We start from the raw sequence: 24,261 nt of genomic DNA on the forward strand, positions 1-24,261 counted from the left end.
TGCTACGCAGTTGGGTTCTATTATTGTTGGGAATTATCATTAATGATCACAAGTGCAAAATATGGATTTTTTCAGTAACTGTCAGGAGTAGCCAGACTGAAAAACTGAAATAAGCTTTAGACCAAATAACTTGTGTTGAATATAATTTGTAGGTTCCAGATAAATACAATATTGTGTTTAGGATGCATCTTACCCAGATGTAAGACCGACATGGTGAGTAGGCTACAAACTTTATTGTCTTAAAACATGAAAGGGCAGACACAAATTGCTTCAAAGTCCCATCCTCACGGTGCTAGGGGCGCTCTGTTCCACCACTTTCAGGCTTTCCTTACTTCTCCCCATGACAGACTCGTCTGACAGCACCTACAAAAATCAGCACAAAATTGATCACTTCAAGTCAAGAACTACAATCAGATTCAACATGGAATTGAGTCATTTCAGAGTTTCAAGATTCATTTCACATACGGTCTTCAACATTCCAGATCCAGTGGTCCTGGAATCTATTGAGTAGAGGTGAAATAAGGATGTTAACAACTCACTGATATATAAATATACTGCCAGTCAGTCACAAATAAGGGCTTATACCTTTGTACTTTAAACAATATTACTATATGTCATTAATGAAACTCTGCGTGACGTTCACACATGTGGAGATAAGATGTGATGCATTACGTCTTCTCTGGACTGCATGTCTGAGGCAAGGAAGGCTGTCGAGCTTCTGCAGCTCAGTGATGCTTTCTTTGGCCTCATTGCTGTCGTCTTTGGCCTCGGTGTAGGCAGTAGGCACAATCAGTAGCTTTGTCATGTTGGCTGTACCCACAATCTGAAACCCACCAAGAGAAAATGGACATGGATAAGTACTGAAAGTTTCAAGCAGGTACAGCTGAATGATGCCAAGTAAAGATAAGGAGTGAGTTTGTATTCAGTCTGCAAACATGGAATGTTCTGCATCATCATTTTTTACCCAGTAGATGGCACTCTAACAAGACATGCAGGAAAAGACAAACCGTTATCATGGCCACAACACATGAAAATTACAAAAAAAATGCTTCAAACGTGTGTGATGGGCACTAATAATATGTATTCTGCAATTTTGTTTAAAAAAATAATAATTAAAAATGAATATCCTGCCAACATGTCAGACGATTTAGAAACATGAAAATGGCAAAGCTAAGATGAGGATGTCGAAGCTTGGAGAGAAGTGTTCAAGTGATCAACACATTAGCCATTATTCCACCTCTATATTGCTCTGGTACAATTTAAGAATGTTGATTTTGAACAGGAAAAAAGCCAATTCTTTCTTATCATCCAGTGTGTGTACTGACCTGGTGAGTGCTCTGACTAATGAGTGAAGGAGCATTGTAGGAGCTAAGTGACTGTATGTCGTCACAACTGCCATACACCACCACTACATCTTCCATGGTGCCGTCATAGATGTTTAGTTTGTGGTTCACCTCCAGGTCCACCACGTAGGCCTTGGCCAGATGATTACAGATAGTCCTGTAAGTCCATCCCTTTACAGAAGCAATGGACACTTCATGTGAGTATTTTGCATCACCACACTTTATTTAAGTGACATAACGCTCCTTTTATTTACGAGACATAGATCACATAAAAAATTAGGTGACATTTTATACCACGGCCTTATTAAATTCTTGTCTGGCGTTCTTTAGAAATGCAGTTACAGCTAGGGAGTAGTTTCAGGCTGTTTGACCTTACACTATTAATGGTTATTTTGCATTAACGGTTACTTTGATACCAAGTTAGAAATGAATAGAACCACGCAACTACAGATCCAAGCATGTTGCATAACTCTGAAATAATGTATTATAGTTAGGTTCTATGGTCCTGACCTAAGCCTGCAGTGATTTACAGAGATACAGCTTATCAGGAGTTCAGGGTATGTTAGCTTAGCAATGAGAAGAACTGAATTAATGACTGAACTGAAAAAAAAAACTATTTAGAATTTTGTGAATGCAGTTTGGTGTAGTTCTGCAAACATGCCTGTTTTAGGGACCAAAAAGAAGACAACTCTGTTAGCAAATAACCATAGGTCCCAACAGTGTTCAGGTGCTCCCATTATACCACTCCCTCTACATGGACTCTTTTTCTCAATGTACAATACTCATTTTACACGTTGACAAAAGTTAGGTTGACCAAATAGTATTATCTGTGCCTGCCTGAGCCCAGGTGTAAGGGACAATGCCTTTGTTCCGTGCTACTCACAGACACGCTGAAAATATTAACACTTCAAGTGAATATGAAATAAATAATGACAAACAAGACTATGCATTCATTCAGGAAAACAGTATCTGCTCCATGGGTCACAGGAGTGGCTGACTGCTGAGAAGCAGACGTTTTTCTGACCTGGTAGATGATGTGCTCCATAATGGTGACCGTGCTGATCTTCACAGCCAGTGAGTGCCACATCTTATACTCCAGTGAGGGGAATTCAGGGAAGACATCAAAGGCCTCAAGCAGGGAGTCAATGGGAATTAAGCAAGTCTGGTAGGAAAGACAGTTACGGCAGTCCCACATTCAAACACAGACTGCTTGAAAAACGGAACTGAACGTGACTAATTGCATTTTTTGCCAGAAAGCAAATTGAAGAAACGTTTGCAATCACGCGGAAAACATACGAGAAGAGACAGTGGTGCAGAGAGTGTGGCGTACCTGAGTAGCAGTCTCGCTGGTGACAGTGACCTCCATGGGTTGCTGGGTGAGGCAGTTGAGCTCCCCCAGGATGGTACCACAGCTCCTGTAGTCTGTCTGGCTGTTCTTCTCTTTTGGCTTCTTGCTTCCCAGGTTTGGGCTCTGACCTTTGATCTGAAAGGGGAAACAAAACACTGCGTTCAGGAGACAAAAACAATGTCCGCTCGCTCAGACCTGTACAATAATGTCCAAAAGATGTTTGATGGCCTACCAGAGGTAATGAGAATGCTCTCTCCCTAAAGAAGGCAATAGACAGAACGCGTTGGAACCTCTTGTTTTCGTAACATAGATGTTTAAAGGAAGGCATTTTAAAGAGTGCCATAGAGCATTTTGGACTTTTTGGCACCTCTCCATTCAGCCCATTCACTTAACCTGTCTTGGGTTACCATCAGATGCAACTGAGATGTAGTGGTAAAGAGTGGTAGCAGCCTTTGATGGATCACAGTGATGGGAGGGTGCCCTTTATACATGGAAGACTATATCATGGGCTGAATTCAATGACAAGAGACAATATGCAGCCTTTGTGAAAGATCTTTCGCTGTATGCTTACATTTATCTATATTATCTGCTGGTCAGATAACAAGTCAGTTGACCAGCTTTTGTGATAATCTCAGACCTGTAGTTCGTAGTATTAAAGATGACCCATACCCTTCCCCTAACCGTAAAGGGGTCATTCAGTGGTTTTTAACCTATTCCAGAATAAAATGATCCTCAGATAGACTTAACGCAGTCCATGGGTCACTTAAAGAAAATCTTCAAAAACCCTGAAATACGTCCTTTTGGAATATGGAAAACTTGCACTTGACAGGACTGTCTCAACATTTTACTTAACAAAAAAAGTTGAAGAAAGCCTATGTATGCCTTTGTATAATCTTGCACTTGCATGTGTATAACTACATGTAGAGGCTACATTAACGCTATGGTTAACTCAATTCACTGTGTACTTAAAAATACAGCTCTATTAATATGTCATAATAAAGAGACTTGAAGATGAAGCTTTGTTAGTGTAAGTAGAAGTAGATTGAATCAAGGTTAGTTGCATTTATTCTGCTTCTTCAGCAAGCTTTGTGTAGAAAAGCAAAATCAGATAGCTAATGGGTAATATCTGACACACGATGTACAGCATCAAGTATAAAATCATATGTCTTTCATGTAAGCACACCACAACCATCTCAGCTAACATCCCATTATTCCTACCGTATAGGTTTAAAACATGGAACACACCACTGAGAAACTGAGCATGTTGTGGTGAAAATCACTCCTGCATGAAATCTGTACTGAATTGTCCCTACAGCTAACAGGGAATACCATGGCTTTGATGAGGCACTGTGTGTAGTTGGGTATTACCCATGTTAAATCATATAATGGCCTATTTCACTGAGGAACATGCCTTGAGAGAAAAAAAATATGTTGCCATTTCTGGGAAACACAGATGCAGTAGCAAGTATATGGTTGCAAAGTCTACTCGATCTTTGTGCTCACATCCCCTTCTGCTACGGCCACCCTAACCTGTGAGGTCATCTGAGGGGCTTAATGTTCAAAACTGAGCACCAGTCTTTGCAGGATTCCATAGTGATGCTCCATTTCGGAGACTCAGACAGAGTGTGTCTATCTTAGGAGGTCTTCAGCATAAAAATAACAGAACAAAGACTGGCTTTTTCAAAGTCCCCATTCTTGCCAATGTGAGGAGCTGATATTTAACAACCAGATCACATGGTAGGTAAATGTATCAGACCATGAGAGTAAGAGGACTATTATCCTCCAGCTTTCCAAATAACACATAATTGCACTGTCACGCTTTAATGTGTTCAAATTGCTAATATTAAAGCTCCATTATAAGGTGGACATAAAGTATAATTTGCACATATTTAGGCCTTTGCTGTATACTTCGTGTTCATCTACAGAGTCTCTCAGAGGCAGGCTGATTAATATCTAGATCAAGATGTAAAAAACACTGTGGATTGCGTATTATATTCATGCATGCTGTTTCATAAGCTGAACCAAAAGCATAGAAATGGAAGATTCTATGTCATGTATAGAGGGGGGGGGGGGGATATGCATATCACACTTAATACAAGTCCACACACTAAGAATTTTATCTACGTTAATATAAATTAATAAAAAAATAGGCCTCTATTATCTATGAGTCACAGCCACACACCATCTCTTAAGTAGTGATGTGCCCGGATCCCAATGTCTTTCGAGTAAGCACAAATAATGCGATGGAAAGAGATATTTCTTCAACCCGAAGTTGCTTGTTATTATTCTGGAAAAAAAATATCAGCTCCATGATTGACTTGTCTTATCTGTGCGTCATTGTGGATGACGATAAAAATGTCTGTTCTGTTTGCAACATAGGACTTCAATTTCACTAACTAGTCATTTCATTTACTACACATTATTAAAAAGTGTACACTTTATTCTGGGGTCACACCCACTGAGTCAGCGCACAGCAGGCAGCAGGCAGAGAGCTGACCATTCCCAGCCATCTCTCAGGGAAACCCCAGACTCTTGCACCGAGGAGGTGTCATGAGCGGGTGCTAGACAGTTCATAAAACTTAGTTTAGTTTAAATTAAAAATAAAAAATGAGAGAGAGAGATGTATGAGTACCATACAGCATGAGGTTGTGGAACTATATTTCATAATTAATTGTACGCAAATATTAAATCAGTTTGATGCTTTGAAGGCACTTGCATCGCCAATGAAGATCAGGTTAGAACATTTGCCCTCTGGTCTAAACCACGGCCACCTCCGCTCTTCTATCTGACTACAGAAACAGACCCAGATCATTGTTGGTTAAACAGATACAGATACGGATCATGACGTCTCTGTGCACTTCTACTCCTAGGGGTGTGTCACGCCGCTCATCGCTCATGATGCTATGAACTATTGGATATCCAATGTTCTTTTCCTGCCTGTCACTTGGTTTCACTCCGGTCCAAATGAAATAATGCCACTGGGTGATACAGTGCGTTCAGAGTGCTAAGGTGATGTGGGTTGTGTTTCAACACCGGATCTGTTTTAAACGCGTTTGTGAAATTACATTTCATGCGGGGCAATGAAGGGCTGAGGGTCCTCCAACAGCATAGAAAATGATCATCACATTAAAGCAGACAGAAAGCAGAGAACAGGCTGGTGGGATTAGGTCTGATTTACGATTTCTGTCTTAACAAAACCTAATTAGCATGAGTCTTGACGCAAACACTGTAATTGCTTGTAGATGTTAGTTAGCGCTATAATTAAAAAGGCCAAATTAATTACATTCCTCAAACCACATACCTTGACCATGCCTGAGACAATCAAATGTATTCCACTCGGAGGATCATTTTCTCGTATGATAGTATCTCCATAGTCAAAGAACAGAAGCTGTGCCACTCTCTGAAAAGTATGAATGAAAGAATGATTAACATAATTGATTGATTGATTGATTGATTGAACTCTGTCTAAAAAGATTATGAACTACAGTTTCATGCCTATTTCACTAGCACACAGTCGGATTGCTTTAAATAAATGAGTTCCACTTTTCCATAACATTTTGTAATTCTACCTTAAAGAAGTGGATCTTGGAAGCATCTTTGGAGAGCCATGGCAGACTTTGTAAGAGCTCCTCAGCTGTCGGGGCTGATATGGTCGGTGGGAATTTGGTGAGTTGCTTCATCTTAATCTCGATCATCTGCAGAGATGCATAGATTCTTAGACACTTTTTAAACACATCAAAAAGCCATTAATCACTGAAGACAGCACAACCGCAAGTGAGACTGGCATTCCATTTCTCTGACAAACATGCTCCAGCATCTTTTACCCTAGACTACCTTCTGGAGCTTTGATGCTTCTATGTCATCCAGGAGGCCCCCTGACATGAGGGAATGAATGGCGTCCCTCTCACTGTTCAGCACAGCCCGGATGGCCTGCCGGGTCTTGACGGAGATTGCAATCTCTGGATGGTCTCTCTGTAGGAAACCTTGGAAAGGGACAGGCCAAATTCAAGATATCTGCTTTCCTCACAAGATTACAGAGCGGCTCTACGTAGAATTTGGTGAGTCTTAAACCTAATCCCCCTCAAAAAAAATCTGGTCTGATTTGCTGTTTTTCCCAAAAGTGACAGAATCAACTTGTTTTAATCCCACTCCCATCTTGTTATTGTATTTTCAGGTCTTTTATAATGCATTGTCACTGCCTGTGATTTAAATGCTAATCAGGTGAATCATACAGAGTGGACTTTACTTGGAATTGAAGCTCTATCTGGTATGGACCATTGTTGTATGTTGTTTTCAACAGACATTATGATATCTTTTTTTTTTGAAAGACTGTTCTTTTATGTTGATGCTTTTTCTTTTTTGGGGGGTGGGACAATTGACAATGGATTGGTGCATCCATTCATCCCTTCTTCCTCTCTTCTTAAGACCCTTCAGCCCCTTGCAGCAGACATAATCTTCTATGTTTTGTGATCTGTCCCATTTCCTTTGATGACCGTATCTGAGGATATTGCTCTAAAAGCACACCATAGACAGGTCTCCCTCTTCCAGGCCGAGGACGGGGTGAAAAAGAGACATCAGGCTGTGCAAGCCGGGAGACTAGTGCGACCTGACACTGTGAGAAGATTAGAGCCATTATGTCCCTGCTTTCCCGTACAACCAGGTAGCTAGGTCCACCGGATACCCAACACACATATGGTTCACATGTATGAAATTATGAGATTAAACAGAATTAAAGCATCATACAGTTGATTCACTTTAACACTGCTAGACCAAATGTTTTCTATTGGCTAACCAGAAACTAAATTGGAAGACAATTGAGGACAGTTCTTTATATTCACTAGGTGAAAAGGGGTTTGCCTATTTTTACTATTCATACCAAGCGCCCTGACTCCTTCCTGTCTGTTCTTCTCCAGAATGGATTTCAGTTCCTGAGACACACAGGGTAAGTTACATGTTGGCTATAATCATCCTATGGTTTCATCAGGAGTATTTAAAGGTATAAGTGCCTTGCATTATTACCGCCCATTATTACAGGCAAGTAATATTACTTTGAACATACAACAAAAAATGAGGATCACGATCAAACCGCCTGATATGATTCACCCTTTACTCTACCGTGAAGCACATCAAGGATAAATGCTCAAAAACAACCATAGAAATACATTCTAAAAATGGCACGTGTCAAACGTGTGTCTTGACGTGTTAAAAAAACGACATACACTACCACAAAACAAACTCCTTATGTTACAGCTTCTCAGTACTATGAACTCAGTTCACATATATGACACCCTTAACCAATTCACTTTAAATAAGCTAAAAAAATATTTGTGCTCATCTGAAAAACACCTTCCTTATCAATGTCAAATACGTATAAGACATAATTAAATGTCTCAATTAAAAAAAAAAAAGAAAAACTATCAAGTGGACAAACCCTAAATTTGACATCAAGTGTGCTGCACTCATCAAGATAATGGCATTGTATGGCTTTATGTCTGATTTTCCACTTACCGCAGAGATGCTCTTGTCATCAGAGATGTGGTCAATGATTTTGCTAATGTCCTCCACACCAATGACGTAACCTTTTCCAATGTCATACCCAAAGCTGAGCTGTTTACTTATCTGACGATTGGTCGCCTTTATCAACTTGGGTATCATTATCTGGAGATTTAAAAATGTCAGGTGACAAAGTAAGCAATACTATTGTATTGAGCTAAATACCCTACATACAGATGCTAAAACTGCCATAATTGCATTTGTAATGGATCATAACCAAATCACAAAATGCATAAAACGCACCACTAAAAAGGTATTTTACCAAAAATCTTACATATGCTACAATCAGTGGCTGGAGAACAGTATGGAGCATGATTTTACAGTAGGAAATGACATACCTTCACCAATCTCAATGCCCTGGTCAGTCGAAACATTTTAAACACGCGGACAATTTTGATCATCTGAATATTGATTTCTGCCAGGCCAAAATGGGACTCTATGAAGATATCCACAGCAGACATCACAATAATGAAAAAATCAAACTGGTTCCAGTGATTGAAAAAATAAGCTCTTCTCATGGCCAGGGCCTGTGGAACATGATCAAATACCTCAGTGATGGTTAGCTGAAAACAGTTATTAGACCAGTTATCACACTCCCATTAGTGAGTTTATTAATCATCACTGATTTTGTTCATATAAGGAAGACTATTGATCTCCTACCTTAAGAACTGCTTCAACAACATAGACCACACAGAAAATGTAGTTGAGGACCTTTAGCTCCAACTCACGGCCAACTTCAGGGGTGAACTCAAGGGCGATGGGAAATATGTTGAGCAGAATCACCACATACATGAAATATTCAAAAGGTTGACTGAACACCACCTGGTAACTCCTTTTAAGCCAAAGATTCCTGCAAAAAAACTACCGGTTAACCTTAAGTGCATTTGATTTAGAATTGCTTTCAGTTACTACAGTCTGCAAACGTTCACCTTGGTGGCTTCAGTTTATCAACTTTGACATTGTACAGCCAGTCTTCCAGTTTTCTCAGCAGGATTACAAAGAAACCTTTCAGGTCCCAATACTTCTTCACATCCTGGACAGTAATGAACCTGAAAAAGGTAGCATTCGTATAGCTCAGTACAAAATCTGCCCACATAGTAAGTGTTGTTTATTTGTACCTGGTAAAATCACACATACCATCAAAGCATTTGCTACTTAATATTTAGATTTAAGAATTTGTCAGCAAGTTTCGGCTCTATCTGTTGAGTTGAGCAAACTGAATAAGTTAGCACATTTTGCCCTTGCCATGGTTCACAGTTTGTCAAATGTTGACATGCTGTTTTATGTAGGGACGCACCAGTGCGCTATGCTGGTGTTCTATCAATTTCTCCTAACCAACTGTTTCTAGTAGGCAAGTCTGATGAAAAAAAGTCATAAAATCCTGCTGCCAGTTGCTTCCAGTAAGCAAATATAATAGGGCTGTGAAAAATGACAGAACACCTGACTGCAGCCTTAAGTTTAACATAATGTTGCTATGAATTGTTCGTGATATTGGAGAATTAATAAACATTTACATTACATTTTACATTTACATTTAGTCATTTAGCAGACGCTTTTATCCAAAGCGACTTACATATGTGCGACTTACAATGTATACACATTTTACATTTACACTGATGGCACACTGCACATCAGGAGCAATTAGGGGTTCAGTGTCTTGCTCAAGGACGCTTCGACAGGGAATCGAACTAGCAACCTTCTGATTACTAACCGACTTCTCTACCTCCTGTACCACGAGTATGAGTATATGAGCACAGTATCATCCCGGTACCCGATACTGGTATCTGCTTCATGGCATGCCTAGTTTTAGGGCACCACCAAAGTGAAGAGGAACATGAAAACCTTGGTTTGTGCGTCACAGGCTCTCTGTCCCAATTACAAGTTGCACGGAAGCAGAGACAGTTTCAGTATTGAAATACAGAAAAAGTTTGAATGTTGATGTGAAAAGCAGCATGAAATTATCATAAAATAGTTTAAGTGAAGGAAGTAATAGAGCATAAGCCTGCGTCATCTTCAAACATGACTGTCTTCATTAACTCCATTTACTCAGTACGTAAACAAGGTACAAATCTGAATTCTATAATTGAACTCACTTACGGGCTTGTGGAAGTGAGTCATGAACTGAAGAGTACTTAAAATAACACACTTGAATGCATGATTAGAAGTGATTACTGAGGTCACTGGCCAAGAGTTCTCCACACTCGTACAGCGGGCAGGAACAACAAGTTTGGCTGGCTATAATTACTGATAAAAGATGGACCAAAATGCTTATCAAAGCGATCATGATAACAACTATATCTTGTCATTTGAACATAAAATCATATTTTGGTCACAACACAGGTTGAAGAATCACAAATAAATGTCGAGACTGATTAGTCCCTCCAACTTGAAAAATGCATGAAAAGCACTGACTTTCCTTTGAGGTCGGACATGTTCTCTGCAGTGTTAATCAACGTGCGTGCAGCCTGCCGGTTAAGCATTCCAGAGCTGTACTGCTTCCAATAGCTTGTCTAAAAGACAAACACAGCAGGGACCCTATTTAAGACATGTGATATTCAGCATTCTCTTCCTTTAACATTTTTCCAGCACTGAGTCGATTATAACTTTGTTATCCAGCCAGCTGGAAGGTAAAACATCTATGTTATCCATCCTTTCTAAGATGTTCATCTATGGCTATCCTGATGAGTTTATACAATTTTGTGATTTTTTTTTCTGTCTCCATAACAACTAAACCAGATGGGCTACTCCTCAATCAGGATGGATGTAATGACCGTGTGAGGGAAAGCCCATATCCTTAAGTGAAAGTGAGGGATATGACCTTCTGGGCCTTCAGGACTCGCATTCGTGCTTCTTCCATCATGTCTTCGCGCTCTCTGTGAGAGGGAACATAGGGGATGGCGTTGTCACAGTCTGGGCACGTAGTCACACGAGCCGTTGGGCAGTAGTCCTCAATGCTGACCTGGTGGGTAGGAAAATCCCTTTAATATTCTCTTCTCTTTAGTAAAGCACATGTTATAATGCCAAGAACTCAAACACCATATTTGCCCCTTATAAATACCGATTAAGGCTTGAACTAAATTACCACTGACCTCTCCATTTAGAACTAGAGAAAAAGATTATTAAGACTAATACCAGTGCTGTATTCTACAATAGTAATGCTTAGTAAAGCATTGTGTAATGTTCATTTCAGTCATGGCTACCAGGCCCTACAGCACTGACCTCTTCATCTGATGTTTTGTACGGATCTTGAACATGCACTGTCTGCTCGGCTATTTCCCAGTTAGCATCTGCCAGGAACCTGTCAATTTTGAGCATGCTCAGAGTGTTCAGGGAGCTCTCAGTCACACGTTGCACAGCACTGTACATGGCCATGCGTTTGGCCTGAGAGACATCACAGAGGCCTGAGGAGGCAAAACTGGGAAGGTTACTCAACAAAAAAAAAAATAAATGTTCTTACCAATCAAGTTTCCCTTTCAATTTAGACGAGTACAGATTCAGACCATGTTGAGTCCAACCCACGTGTATTTAACACTGACACAGCTCATTGTTTTATTAAATGACTCCAGGAAACATTTGTAAGCCTTACCTAGCAGATTCAAAAACTTTGACAAACTGGTTGCATTGATCAGAAGGGTGAGAACCACCACACCAGAGGAAAGAAGCAAAACCTAAAATAGTGCAATAAATGTATTATTTGTATGCCTTAATACACATAAACAGACTAACACAGAGAAACGCATTTTTTTAGTTCTGGCATGTCTCAGTGAAGTCATAACTACTGTCCACACTGAATTAGGTTAAAGCCTTGATGTGACTTTCAGCACCTTATCTCGCACAAGAGCTTTCTCCAATCCTTCTTCCTGGAAAGCCATGAGTGTGAGACTCAAGCAGAATGCTCCTTTAGTTCCTCCCCATACACAGACTGATGCCCACTGCCATTTGAAGCCATAGCCAATGCGGACCAACAGAGGTGAGAGCACAACAATGGCGATTAACCTGGGGGAATATAAAAATTGGGAAAACTTGAAATTAGATTTGGATGATGTTGTGGTTTATGTCAACAGCCAAGGCAAAAGAGTTTTGGTCTGAAACAGCTATCAACATTTTTTTTCCAGTGATTCCAGGCCAAGTGGAGAGTAATGAACTCTCCATCCACAAGTGGAGTGACATGCCTTCTTTGGCTGACTGAAGACCAGACATGCCACAGGAGTCAAGCGAGACCACACCAGTGCCTGCACAAGGAGTTGAGTGGCATGTGCACTTACGCAATAAGCATCAGGCCTGCTTAAACACAGACTCACTCCTTTTTCTACTGCAGTTCTTGGTCAGCTTTTTAGAGCCAGTACCCTCAGTCCCAAACCAGTCCCAATGTAACCACTCATAAAATAAATAAAACCAACAAGATGGTAACAACACCCCAATTTACTCACACTTCAGGGTTTGTGTTGCCGATTTCTCTGAGACACACAAGGCACATTCACCATCAAGTTTAGTGCCAAACAGGCTATTTCTGATCATCTATCCACAAGTAAGAATAATGTGCAACTATACATGGCAGCATAATCAACTAGGCTCCAAACTTGGAAAAATAGAAGGAATGCACAGACAAACAACATTTAATCTAAAATCAATTGCAAAGGGAATTATTCGTTTTTTAACAGTGGATTTTTTCTTCAGATTCATGCTCAACTCCTGATATCAGCAATATAAAGATCTAGGGCTGCAGGTAGGCATCTATCAAATGCAGGTTTGACTGACCATGAATATTTCACTGACCACTGCATATTTACAAGTTTTAGTAGTTCACTATTAAAAACTGCTTTCTTCGTACGTGGTTTAGTGACAAACCTGGATAACTTAACTCAGAGTAAGTGGTAAACCTCCTAATAGAAGAGCCCTCTGACGTTGTTTTGCTAGGAGAATGAACCAATGGGGGTTCTTTTATTAGGAGGTTTACCACTTACTCTGAGTTAACTTATCCAGGTTTGTCACTAAACCACGTACGACGAATACCCCCCAGATGTAACAAAAGACAAGACCACTTCTGCCTTACCTTATTATGTACACTGCAAAGTAAAGAACAATGATGTTGAAGAAATCATTCAGGGTCAAATGCTGAAATGCTCTGGAAATTACTATGCCAACGATGAAGAAAATAAGTGTGTTGGCCAGGTATGTCAACATTTCCCAGAATCTGATGAAAGCAAACAGAAAATACAAATTCTTCTTTTACAAACACCAAAGCAATTACATGTATAATAAGTGATGGCAATTTAAGGCTCTGGTCGTATGTGACTCTGTTTTGTATCGCTGTGAGATTATACTATCAAAATATGCTAGGTTGAACCCACCGTATGAGAAATACTTCAACTTCAGGACTAAAGTTGACAATGTCCAAAAGCAGTCCAACCATGAGCACAGCAATGACTCCTGACATTCCCATCCATTGAGCTAATTAAAATCACAAAGATACTAAGAAACTGAACAATAGACTTCACCATCAATCTAACAAAAACATGCATGTTTCTTACCAATATAAAAGGTGATGTATGCAGTTGCCAAGGTAATGGTGATTTCTATCAGTCCATCATTAAAGATATATGACAGCCAAAACATCACACACTTAGCCATGATGATGCCTAAAAGAGGGCTTCCCACAATCTGCAGGATCATCTTAACTGCAAACTGTGATGCTGAAGGATAAAACAAACTTCCATAAGTTGAAGGAAATTCTGTGGAATCAAATAACACTATGCCGTCTATGTATTTAGAGCTGTTAATATGAACTTTGTTCTACTATTTAAAATGTATTCGTTAAGAAATAATAGATATTTGTGACATTGTCACACTGCAGTTGACATTTACAAAATACTCTCAATTACCACTGAGTCAGTATGGTAAAAGTGACCCATACCATCAAAGGGTTTCAGATCTGTGGCAAAATCTTTAAAGGCATCAAATACGATGTAAGAGGCACCATCACTGAACAGTGACTCTCCCTCAATTAGAAGAGGTAATGCTTTCGCAGTTCCTGTGGAGACAAGGCAAGAGGGAATATTACTCATTCAGCATTTCATTTTATAACAATGATGTAAAAAATTGGGTACAAAGGATTTATAGTGCTTACCCAGGCTTCTCAACAAAGCTGATGACATGAAAGGATCAGTTGTGCTGACAATCGCTCCAAACATCATACCAGTATACCAGTCCCAATTGTAAGAAAAGACTTTGACAACCAACAATGCTATCAATGATGTATTTATGAGAAATCCTGGTATTGCTAGCAATAGAACCTGGTAAATAACAAGAGAAAAACTGATATTGCATGCACATATTTCTCGAGGGGAAAATGTCAATATTTGTGATGCCAATCCCACCCCAAATCAGCATGAGAGTATAGAAACAGAATAAATTATGTCACAATATCTCTGGAATATATTTAGCGTACACACATACAAAAAAACTTTTTTTTTTACCTGTGGAAGGAACTTCCAGAAGACGTGATTTTCTATTTCAAAGGCACAACTGAATATGAGCACTGGCATGAATGTGTGAATCAGTAGTTGGGGGTTGATGTTGGCAATTTCATTGGTGTAGGCATCAACCTGAGAAGTATTATTAAAGTTATCTCATGCATTATGATACATTTTAGCATGTACTAAGTGTATTTAATCAATTCTGTGTTTTCCAGAGAAATCTTCCATACCTTTGGATAGTGAAAACTTAATAATCCCATCACAGTTCCACAAACGGCCATTATAACTGTGTATGGCAACATCAGGGATTTCAGAAGTGTCCTTACAATAGCTGTATGGCAGAATAAATATAACATAATAAATATAAATATGAAATAAAGTAAGAAACTATTACAAACATGCTATGATTGTAACAGGCCTGAATGTTTCTGCTCACCCTAGTTTCACTGAGAAAATGTCCCATTTATTATTTCCAGAGTCTTTTTAGAAATAATTATTGAATGAGTGTAAAGGAATGTGAGCAACGACAACCTTATAGTCTACTGTGAGTGAAACAGGTGCCTTTGACCTTTGTTTTCTTTTCTTTTGTCAACTATGCCCATACCATCAAAACAAGTTAGAAGGTCATTATTCTCACACAACAGAATGTTTTCATTCACGGCTTTAAACTCTTTAAACTCCTAAGGTAGTAATTTTCCAAAGTATTGAAAAATATAGCATACTTGTTGCATTTACACTTTCATAAATACCTATTTCTAGAAAGTTGCAGAAAAACAATTAAGCATAGACATTCTTAATTATCTTAACCACAAGCCCTTTTTATATAATTTTATTAACTGTCGGTTTAAAAACAAAATGTAGCTTATAGGGCAGGCCTACAGATTCTTTGGTGACGATACAGCCTGTTTCAATGACCTTCAACTATAAGCTCTGAATTATAATATTTACCTCTATTGAGTTTTTCTAAACAAGATACAAATACTTTTAACAACTATTTACTTAAATTAATCAATTTGGCAAATATGTCCTCTAGTAAAGCAAGGATATGGTTCAAGCTCACTAACCTCCAAATAGACATGCTCCAAATATAGTCAGTATAATTCCTGGCTGCTGGTGTTGATAGAGGATACCCCATCCTGTGTCTCCAGAGGAGTTGCGAGCAATGTTGTCCATTTTCAGGATACTTCACCTTCACCTTGATACTTCAGTCTGGTGCAACACAAAAACAGACCAAATATAACGTTAACCAATTGAGACCCCACTGCTGCATCTTAATGACAAGGTTACAACTTCACCTTAATATTGTTACTCTAAAAACCAGTCCCTCCAGGATTTCTAAATGCGATTTTTGTTTCTCACTTAAACTCCACATTTACTAGAAAATAACTTAATCAGATTAGCTGTGTCAATATTTTTGGTATTAGTATTTTTATGTTTTTTTGGTTTTGTGTTACTGTGCCCTGGTTAACTTCACCATGGTCGTCAATCCATCACACACCTGACATCCAACGAGTGGACATGAAGCAATGCCAGTGGTTGACACAGACTGTGCATAATTTACCTTTTATAACCATTTGGGGGTAAAGGCTTATTTTCTGCAACTCCTGCAATGTTGTGCGGTAAATAGGAAAATGTGAAAAATGACATAAATTCCCGTTGTGTCGTGAAAAACCGGAGGGACTCGATAAATGACAATGAATGATAATATCTGTGTCTTAAACTATCTTGCCTTTATGTGCTTTTCTTGACAACGATCAATTGTAGTGAAACTAGATGGCATTAGTAACCACAATGTTGACATGACGTTTGGTCAAATTAGCTGGCTACTTATTAGCTGTAATTAAGCTGTTAGCTAGTTTACCTTTTAGCTAGAATACATTAACGTTAGTGTTAAACTAATGACATGCCCAATAAAAATGTTATCGCTAGTTAAAAATAGCTTGTTAGCTTCTACACATAAAGGTTGTTACGCTGATAATAAGCTACAATTGTTTGGTGTTGCAAAGCTGAAGTGGCAATGTACCTAGCAACGATGATGAACATACTGGCACGGACAGGTAAGGTTACAGGTTTGGAATCGCTCTGACAAGCAAATTGCTAACTGACGGCAGTTATCGTTAATGATTAGCTACTTTACCTAGCTATCTAACTCGGCTACGTTAATGATATCTGGCTTACACTGATTAACTGCTAAACAAAATCGCTATTTTTTATACTGTCACAAACTTACATTAATATTCGTACGGTTCGTGATGAATCATTTTGTTGGTCTTGGCTTTTGTTTGCGAACTTCCATAAAGTTGGCGAAAGCTATGGCTAACTGACATGAAGTCTAATGAAAGATTTTAGATCACTAGCCTAATCAGAGAGGAATGAGGCGGTGTTCTAAAATCTATGGTCTAATCACAGATGTAAGATAGTTACTTCACACATTGGGCCTCATTCTGGAACGCAGTTAAGAACAAGTTCAGAAGAAATTTCCGGGACAAATCTGGCTTTTATGAAAGTTTTCTCATCTGGGATAGGTTCTTAACTTAGAACAGAATTTAATAACGCTAAATAGCAGTCGTAAATGGGCCAGATTTTTCTTAAGGGCTGAATTTGTGAAAAATCGTTGGCGATTGCGTTCACATCAATTCTACAGACATCCTCGGATTTAATAATAATAATAATAATAATAAATACGAGAATAATAATAAATACGAGAATATTTTTTATTATTAACAATTACGTTTCACATTTATAGTCATGATTCTACGAGGCATGGTAATGTCCAAAAATAAATAAAAGCACTACACACGAATGCTGCAAATGTAAGTGAATAAATCAGCACTAAACTCAATCGCGTGGATATAGCCATAGTGGAATAGAATGGACACATCTACATTCTGCAACAATACCTCCACCTCTGCACCGGTGAAGTTAGATCAGCGTTTACTCGACCGGTGCTAGCTTTCCGCTTTGACATGATCAGTCTGAAGTTGTTTTTGCATTGCCTGTGCAGTCTGTGGATTGTGCACGTCTCTTCAGTTACATGCCCTTATAAGGAGCTGGCGCAGCGTTTCTTTACGATAATTCAGGTGCATGAGAACAGGCATTCAATTTAAGAATCAGTGCACAGAAGGACACTTTGGCGCGTTCAAGAACACATTTCCAGGCGCTCATGAATCCGACTGAGATCTTTTCTTAGGTTGGTCTTTCGAAGTCCTTAAGAAGATATTTGGGAAGACACTTAAGAAAATGTTCGAGAATGAGGCCCATTGGTTGTAAGAAACCAAGCAATAATCTCTGCACCAACCACAGAACATGTTCAAGGTGAGAAGGGGGTCGAAACCTGATTGCGATTTACTCTGATTTATACTTAACCATTTTCCTGACAAATCATTGGCAGGAAAGGAAAAAATAACAGAATCTATAGAATTTGCACACAGGATTAGGACAGGCAGGATCTCAGGATGTTTATTGCCACCTTTTTTTCCCACCATTTTCCAGGTTTAAATTCAGACAGGTTCTTTTGAGTGACTTGAACATTGCAAGATTTTCTCCTGATCAGAGAGAATTGGGTATCCTAAGCCATTTCACCAAGCGTCTCTGATTTCATCAATGAGGTAGGCTACCAAATTTAGGTTAAATCTAGACTACGATCTCCTGCCAGTGTAATTCATTGGGGGGGGGGATTAGATCTGAATGAAAGAATTGGGTGGGTGCCAATCCTGTAGCTGCTCTGTAGAGTAAGAGAATTTTTGAATTTTGAATTTAATTGAATTCTAGCTACAAGGAGGCAGCAAAAGACAATCAGCAGAGGAGTCACTGTCCTTTCTGGCTGATCGAAGACCAGACAGACTGCCACATTCTGAATCATCGGTAATGGTCTCACTACACATGTAGGCATGCATGCTTGAACAGCATTACAAAAAAGATGACCAGGGCCTAAGCAGGGAGTTGGGTAGTATATCGGATGAGATAGGGTTCTGATCTTCTGAATATTATAAAGAGTTAAGCAACACAATCTTGAGATGGAAGCCACGTGCTGAGAGAAAATCAGGTGTCGTCACACCCAAGGTTCTTGCAGCTTTAGCTGGTGTCAGTTATGATGAGGCAAGTTGCATGATATTATTTATTAGGTGGGAATAAGAGCTGTCAAGAATGAGCTGAAGGGGATGACCTTTCATTCAAATTGAGATAAAACATATAGCATGTTGCTTATCGGAGAAAACAGATTATGAAAATATGCACTAAGGTATAGTAAAAAATGAGAAGACATTGCTTTGTCTTACAGTAGTCTCTCGATAAGTGTCTCAGGGGGTGATAATACATGGAATCAAGTCCCCATTAACAAAAAAGATGCCGTGTTGAATACCTCAGAATATAGTTAAAATATTGTAAAACATACCAATCCAATACTGCACACAGATCTCTTAGTAAAGTATGAGTTTGACTGTACATTCACAGCAGCCACTAAGGTTAGTTATTTTCACCCCTATGCAAAGATATTGTGGCTATAGCCTCTACTTTGATTTGACCAAAGACAGAAATGTTAGTCTACATTCTGTTTTTCAGTTCAACATTTTTGCACTGCATGGAAAAACTTTTTGTCCCATTTAATCTCCCATATTGCCCACCAGTTACTGCTGCCTCATTATCAATTTTGTTTTAATGAATATAGGCATAACAATTGATTTAATTATCAATGTATTGGTGCAATGGTGATTTAGAGGCAGTGACAGTATTCAAGACAAATTATAAAGATTTTTCCAAAATTCACATCTTAATTTCAGTGCTTCAGGAAACGGCTTCAGAATTCAAGGGCTTCGGTGCTTGATGTTTCTAAGAAAGGATGGATATGTGAGGTGCATGAATTGTTATATGAGGTAAGGGTTTGTTTAGCATTGAATGAACCTTTCAAGTTTTTATGAGTCAATCATGATGCTGTCCATCTTTTTGGATGAACTTTTTCTACACCTTTATAGGCTATATAGGTAGGCTTTACATATGTGGCTATCATAGTGTTTCAAACTTCTACTATAGGCCTACTTACTTTTGCTATTTTTTTTGTCTTTCAGTATCAGTGAAGCAGGTTGTGAAGATGTGTTAAGCCAATGCAAACAAATTGTATAATATATTGTATTATAAGAATTCTGTATTAAATTTGGTTAGTCAAACTGCAATTAAGGAATATAATGCCATAGGAAAGTTGTGAGTTCCCGTGCTTGCATATTTACGCAAAAATGTATTGAATGGCCCTACTTCCATATTTGCTTGTAGTCGGATTGAAGTTATTGAAGACCTAAGAATGTGCCCCTCTGAAAAGATGTCCGATTGAAGTCTGTAGTGTTTTAGCCCGTGTTTATTCTGAAAGTGAATACTAACTAAAATGCCCAGTCTACTAAGGCTATTTTTCAACCTTGTCTTTTTTTAATTAGGCTCCACGTTCGCCACACATGATAAATTGACGACTAGAGTACAGCGAACTATATTCGTAATCTTTTTCAATCGTATTACTGTGATGCATGTTACTGTGCTGATGGCACTGCGTGGATGCGCGCGTCCGCCCTGACCCGAAAGTGGAGGCTTTTTTCTGTGTGCGTGCGTGTGTTGGGGAAACTACATAAAAGGCCACCCAATCAGTGCATTATATTGTACTCTTGGTTCTGGAAAGGCAGAGAGCGGCAGTCTCACCGTTTTGAGGTTCTGAAACGGTCCTACAATAAAGGTCAGGCTTAAATAGACTTCAAGAAATACAGCACAAGAAAAGTGTATGCAAGGTAAGTACCCTTACTTCTGAATTCTAAAGGCATTTCAAACTAAATTAATTTATGATGTAATCACAGGTTTCCCCACGTCTATCTCTGTGTTTTTAGATGCAGAAGTGTATTTCCAGCGTTTGTGTATCTCTCATTTTTTGCGCAATCCTCACGGAGACAATTGGATTTGTAATTGCGGTAGGTTGCCTTATTGCTTTAAATGCATAAATGAAACACTTAACAATTACAATTAAATAAATGACGGCTTTGGGTCTTTGCTGGCATGAGTTTAGCCGATGAAAAAAAACTTTTAGAATGCATTTTCTCTCAAATCACAGGCGAAAGAGAAGCGAGGATGGACCCTGAACAGTGCAGGATACCTCTTGGGTCCTCGTGAGTGATTGTCTTTTTTCCCCTTTCTCTTATTCAGCAACGCGGTAGCACTCTAATTGCATGCATTTCCTTGCCGGTTTTGGTGCGCTCGAAGTTACAGTGATACAGCCCATTGTCTATGGCTTGGATATTGAAATTGATAATCTGTTAAAATAATGGTGACTGATCTTCCCACCCAGAAATTGGAGAGCCCATGAAACCTGGCTCACTGCCAGTTTTCATTCTGGTGATATGACTATCAGTTTATTTGGCCTAGGGCCAGACAACACTTTCTATAGTCAATTTGTAACATGCGAGTGTATGATGTTTGCCTTGTGGAGTACTCTCAAAGGTAGGCTACCTGTAGGCTAATATCCTGTCCCATGATGACACTTCGGTGCCCATAAGACTAAACATGGCTCGGGTAAAATACCATCATCCCTGTGTTTCAGGTCGTATTGATCACCTAATACAGATAAAGGATTCTCCCAGTGCAAGGGGGAGAGAAGAACTGCTTGGTCAATGTAAGATAGCTCCTGCAGGTCATTGAAGTCAAGGAAGGAATTGCTCTGTGGCGCATCTCTGTGTTGGACCTTTTCACTATTTGTCGTATCAGTCCTTTCCTCACAACCTTCATTTTTAGATGCTGAAGCAAATGTCATCCACATCATAAATATTATGTCATATTTTATTTCAAAGTGACAGCCGAATTCATAAATTAATCTTGTTTCATGTCTTGACAAAAAAGTAATAATGCCATGCTGTTATGTAATCTGTTCAAGAGATGTTTTTAGGTAATTGCAATAGCCAACATATTGACATGGCACTCAAAAGGTTGGGAACAGCTTGAATCCTCTTCAAATAATTGTCAAGACCACGACAGTGAAAGAGATGTCACATTTTTTTAAGGACAATTAAGTATCCAGGAAATTAAATGATTGGCTGTTTTCTCCTGACCTTTGAAATCATGGCATACTCAACTATAAAAAAGGGAAATGTGCTCAGAGATGGTCAGTAGAAGGAGATCATTTTGATCCTATTTTTACTTTGTCCATTCACTTTTCTTGGCATTTCATTCTTTTCACTCAGTCTTTTAAGGAGGTTGCTCTTGTTTTATCAGTGTGATTTTGTCTATGTTGCCATTCATTGCAGTGGTGATAGTATGTGAAAAGCAATTCCATGACTCAAGCCCTGCAGGTTGCTCTGAACACTCTAAAGAAGTCATTAAAATAAATTCCCATTCCCAGTTAGCCAGAGACAGATCCGTGACTTTCAAACAAGGCAGCAGTGTGTGAATCGCCATGATTGTGAGTGGATGGGTGTGTGAGCATGTGTGTGTTGGGGGTGAGAGCTTTACAGTTTGGTAATGTCACTAGGAGGGGATGGTTTGACTTTATAAGCTTTCAAGTGTTTTTTTCTGCCTTGCTGTTCAGATGCAATTGACAGTCACAGATCACTGAGTGACAAGCACGGCCTGGCAGGAAAGAGGGACATGCCGTTGGAGGATGATTTCAAATCAGGTAAGGCCATGTTCATCCAGCCATGAGATTGTACACTTAAAAGTGAACTAGTAAAAAGAAAGTTCACATTTATATAGTGTTTATTTATATACATAAATGTTCAAACACCAGAAAATGACATCTTTTCCAGGAAAATTCACATTTTATACATCAAATAAGGTGCAACATTAATTGAAAATGTAATCAAGACATTGACAAAGTTAAAAATAATCATTTATGCTTGAAATAACAATTTTGTGCTTGAAAATGTGCTTTCATCAAAGAATTCCCCATTTGCAGCAATTCTCTGCATTACAGCTTGACTGCTTCTGCACTGAATGGGTCTTACATAATTTGGAGCAATGCTTTGGGTCTGTCTTGTTGTAGGATGAAATTGGCTCCAGTCAAGTGGCGTCTACTGGTTATAACATAGCGATGGAGTTATGGTGAAAATGAGTTATAGCTTTCTATGTTAAAGATTAATTTTACTCTGTAAAAATTACATAATTTACTAGCACGAAAGCACCCCAAGACTATCACATTTTCTTGCTTGAGAGATGGTGTCAAGGACTCCTCTGGCAGGTTTCCACTTGTTCTGCACCTCACCACGTTTCTTCTCTGTGATGCAAACTCAGATTTGTCTGACTATAACATATTTTCAATCATCTTCCACCAAGTTACCTTTTGCCCATTTGAATCTAATCCTTTCATTTGCCAGTCTGGGATTTGGCTTTTTCTTTGAAACTCTACCTAGACCAGCATTCCCAAGCCTCTTCACTGCAATGATGCGACCACCGCACTGCAATGCAATGATGCGACCACCTGCATAGTTTCTTACCGGGGCTAGTTAAAGCCAGTTTGTACTGTTGTGTGAAGGATGCTGTGCTCACCTTTGTAAGATATTTTCAGTTTTTTGCCAATTTCTTGGCAGGAAATAGCCTTAATTTTTGAGAAAAATATTAAACAGATTGATTTTTAGGCAATAATCAATTCCAGAAATGCCGATGCTGCGGATACTCAAGTAGCCCAAAGTAGGCCGGTTTTATTTCTTCCTTAAACAGCACAACAGTATTCCGCCGCAAACTTAATTGCAAAGTAGGTTTCCTAATGATGAATTATCATTTCACATGAACCCAGTGTATGTTGCAGTCCTAATGGTACTATAAAGTATGCAGTAGTTAATGTTATGTCAGGACTGCTACAAATATTATGTAATGTTTTGTGGTTTGAAGGGAAACATTACACTCATAAAAAAATAAATGATTTGTGAAACACCCTATTTTGTCCCTTTACAGGGGCTTTGAGAATAGCTGATGAAGACGTCATTCACACCTTAATCGACTTCCTTTCTTATCTAAAATTGAAAGGTAAGAATAATACCCTTAAAATATCTTTGCTGTCAGTTATTATTGAGTAGCCTTTCTGAAGATTATTGCATGTTTTGTACTTTCAGATATTAACCATTATGTTAGTGCGAAAACAAAGGATGTAAGTTCTAATGGAAACATTATTTCTGTTTCATGTTATCAATTCTTTAGAAATTGGGGCTCTTGACAGCTTGCAATCGTCACTCACATCAGAAGAGATGGGTCAGCCATAGCTTGTGACGAGCTTCTACTCTTCTATTTACTCACTTAGGACCTTTGGCTTTGCCCTTTTCAGTTTGGGCTTTAAATTCACAAATTAAGCAAAACATTTCTGTTCCATCTGTTTCTCCTGCCACCCTGTGGCAATTTTTCACTCTTCTAACAACCATGGCTGTGTGAGTTGGAGAAGGTGTAAAAAAAAAAGATAAATAAATTCTTTAATGGCTTTCATCCTCTGTCTTATTTTTCAACCATACCGCCCTGAGACCTTGATATTCAGCTTTTTGAAGTAGGGACATGGTGAAGTCACACACTGAAGGTTTGTAAGGATAGAAATAAT

The 24,261-nt window shown here is 38.9% G+C and overlaps 2 protein-coding genes across 3 annotated transcripts; one reads left to right on the top strand and one right to left on the bottom strand.

Moving 5' to 3' along the window:
- Positions 1-211: 211 nt before the first annotated feature.
- LOC105911274 (sodium/hydrogen exchanger 10-like) lies at positions 212-17,094 on the bottom strand. Its single transcript, XM_031564314.2, has 28 exons — positions 16,951-17,094; positions 15,785-15,929; positions 14,951-15,051; positions 14,721-14,849; positions 14,372-14,537; positions 14,159-14,275; positions 13,776-13,937; positions 13,596-13,695; positions 13,298-13,438; positions 12,069-12,240; positions 11,831-11,912; positions 11,464-11,645; positions 11,063-11,203; positions 10,657-10,754; positions 9,174-9,293; positions 8,905-9,094; positions 8,583-8,771; positions 8,200-8,349; positions 7,568-7,619; positions 6,526-6,674; positions 6,261-6,386; positions 5,993-6,091; positions 2,674-2,826; positions 2,368-2,505; positions 1,326-1,514; positions 673-823; positions 466-500; positions 212-363 (listed from the first exon to the last, which is right to left on the bottom strand). The coding sequence occupies exons 2-28, from the start codon at positions 15,891-15,893 to the stop codon at positions 271-273; spliced, it is 3,534 nt and encodes a 1,177-aa protein (XP_031420174.2). The 5' UTR covers positions 15,894-15,929; positions 16,951-17,094; the 3' UTR covers positions 212-270.
- Positions 16,683-24,152, top strand: gal (galanin/GMAP prepropeptide). Of its 2 annotated transcripts, XM_031564316.1 has the most exons (11): positions 16,683-16,777; positions 18,213-18,328; positions 18,492-18,584; positions 19,499-19,591; positions 20,380-20,485; positions 20,582-20,662; positions 20,803-20,857; positions 21,289-21,360; positions 22,270-22,356; positions 23,631-23,702; positions 23,874-24,152. In XM_031564316.1, exons 6-11 carry the CDS (start codon positions 20,582-20,584, stop codon positions 23,933-23,935), a joined length of 429 nt encoding a protein of 142 aa, XP_031420176.1. In that variant the 5' UTR covers positions 16,683-16,777; positions 18,213-18,328; positions 18,492-18,584; positions 19,499-19,591; positions 20,380-20,485; the 3' UTR covers positions 23,936-24,152. The 2 variants fall into 2 exon arrangements, with proteins under 2 accessions (XP_031420176.1, XP_031420177.1); XM_031564317.1 differs by lacking the exon at positions 21,289-21,360.
- The last annotated feature ends 109 nt before the right edge of the window (positions 24,153-24,261 follow it).

The sequence above is a fragment of the Clupea harengus genome, chromosome 3, assembly GCF_900700415.2.
Source record: "Clupea harengus chromosome 3, Ch_v2.0.2, whole genome shotgun sequence".
NCBI classification, from domain to species: domain Eukaryota; kingdom Metazoa; phylum Chordata; class Actinopteri; order Clupeiformes; family Clupeidae; genus Clupea; species Clupea harengus.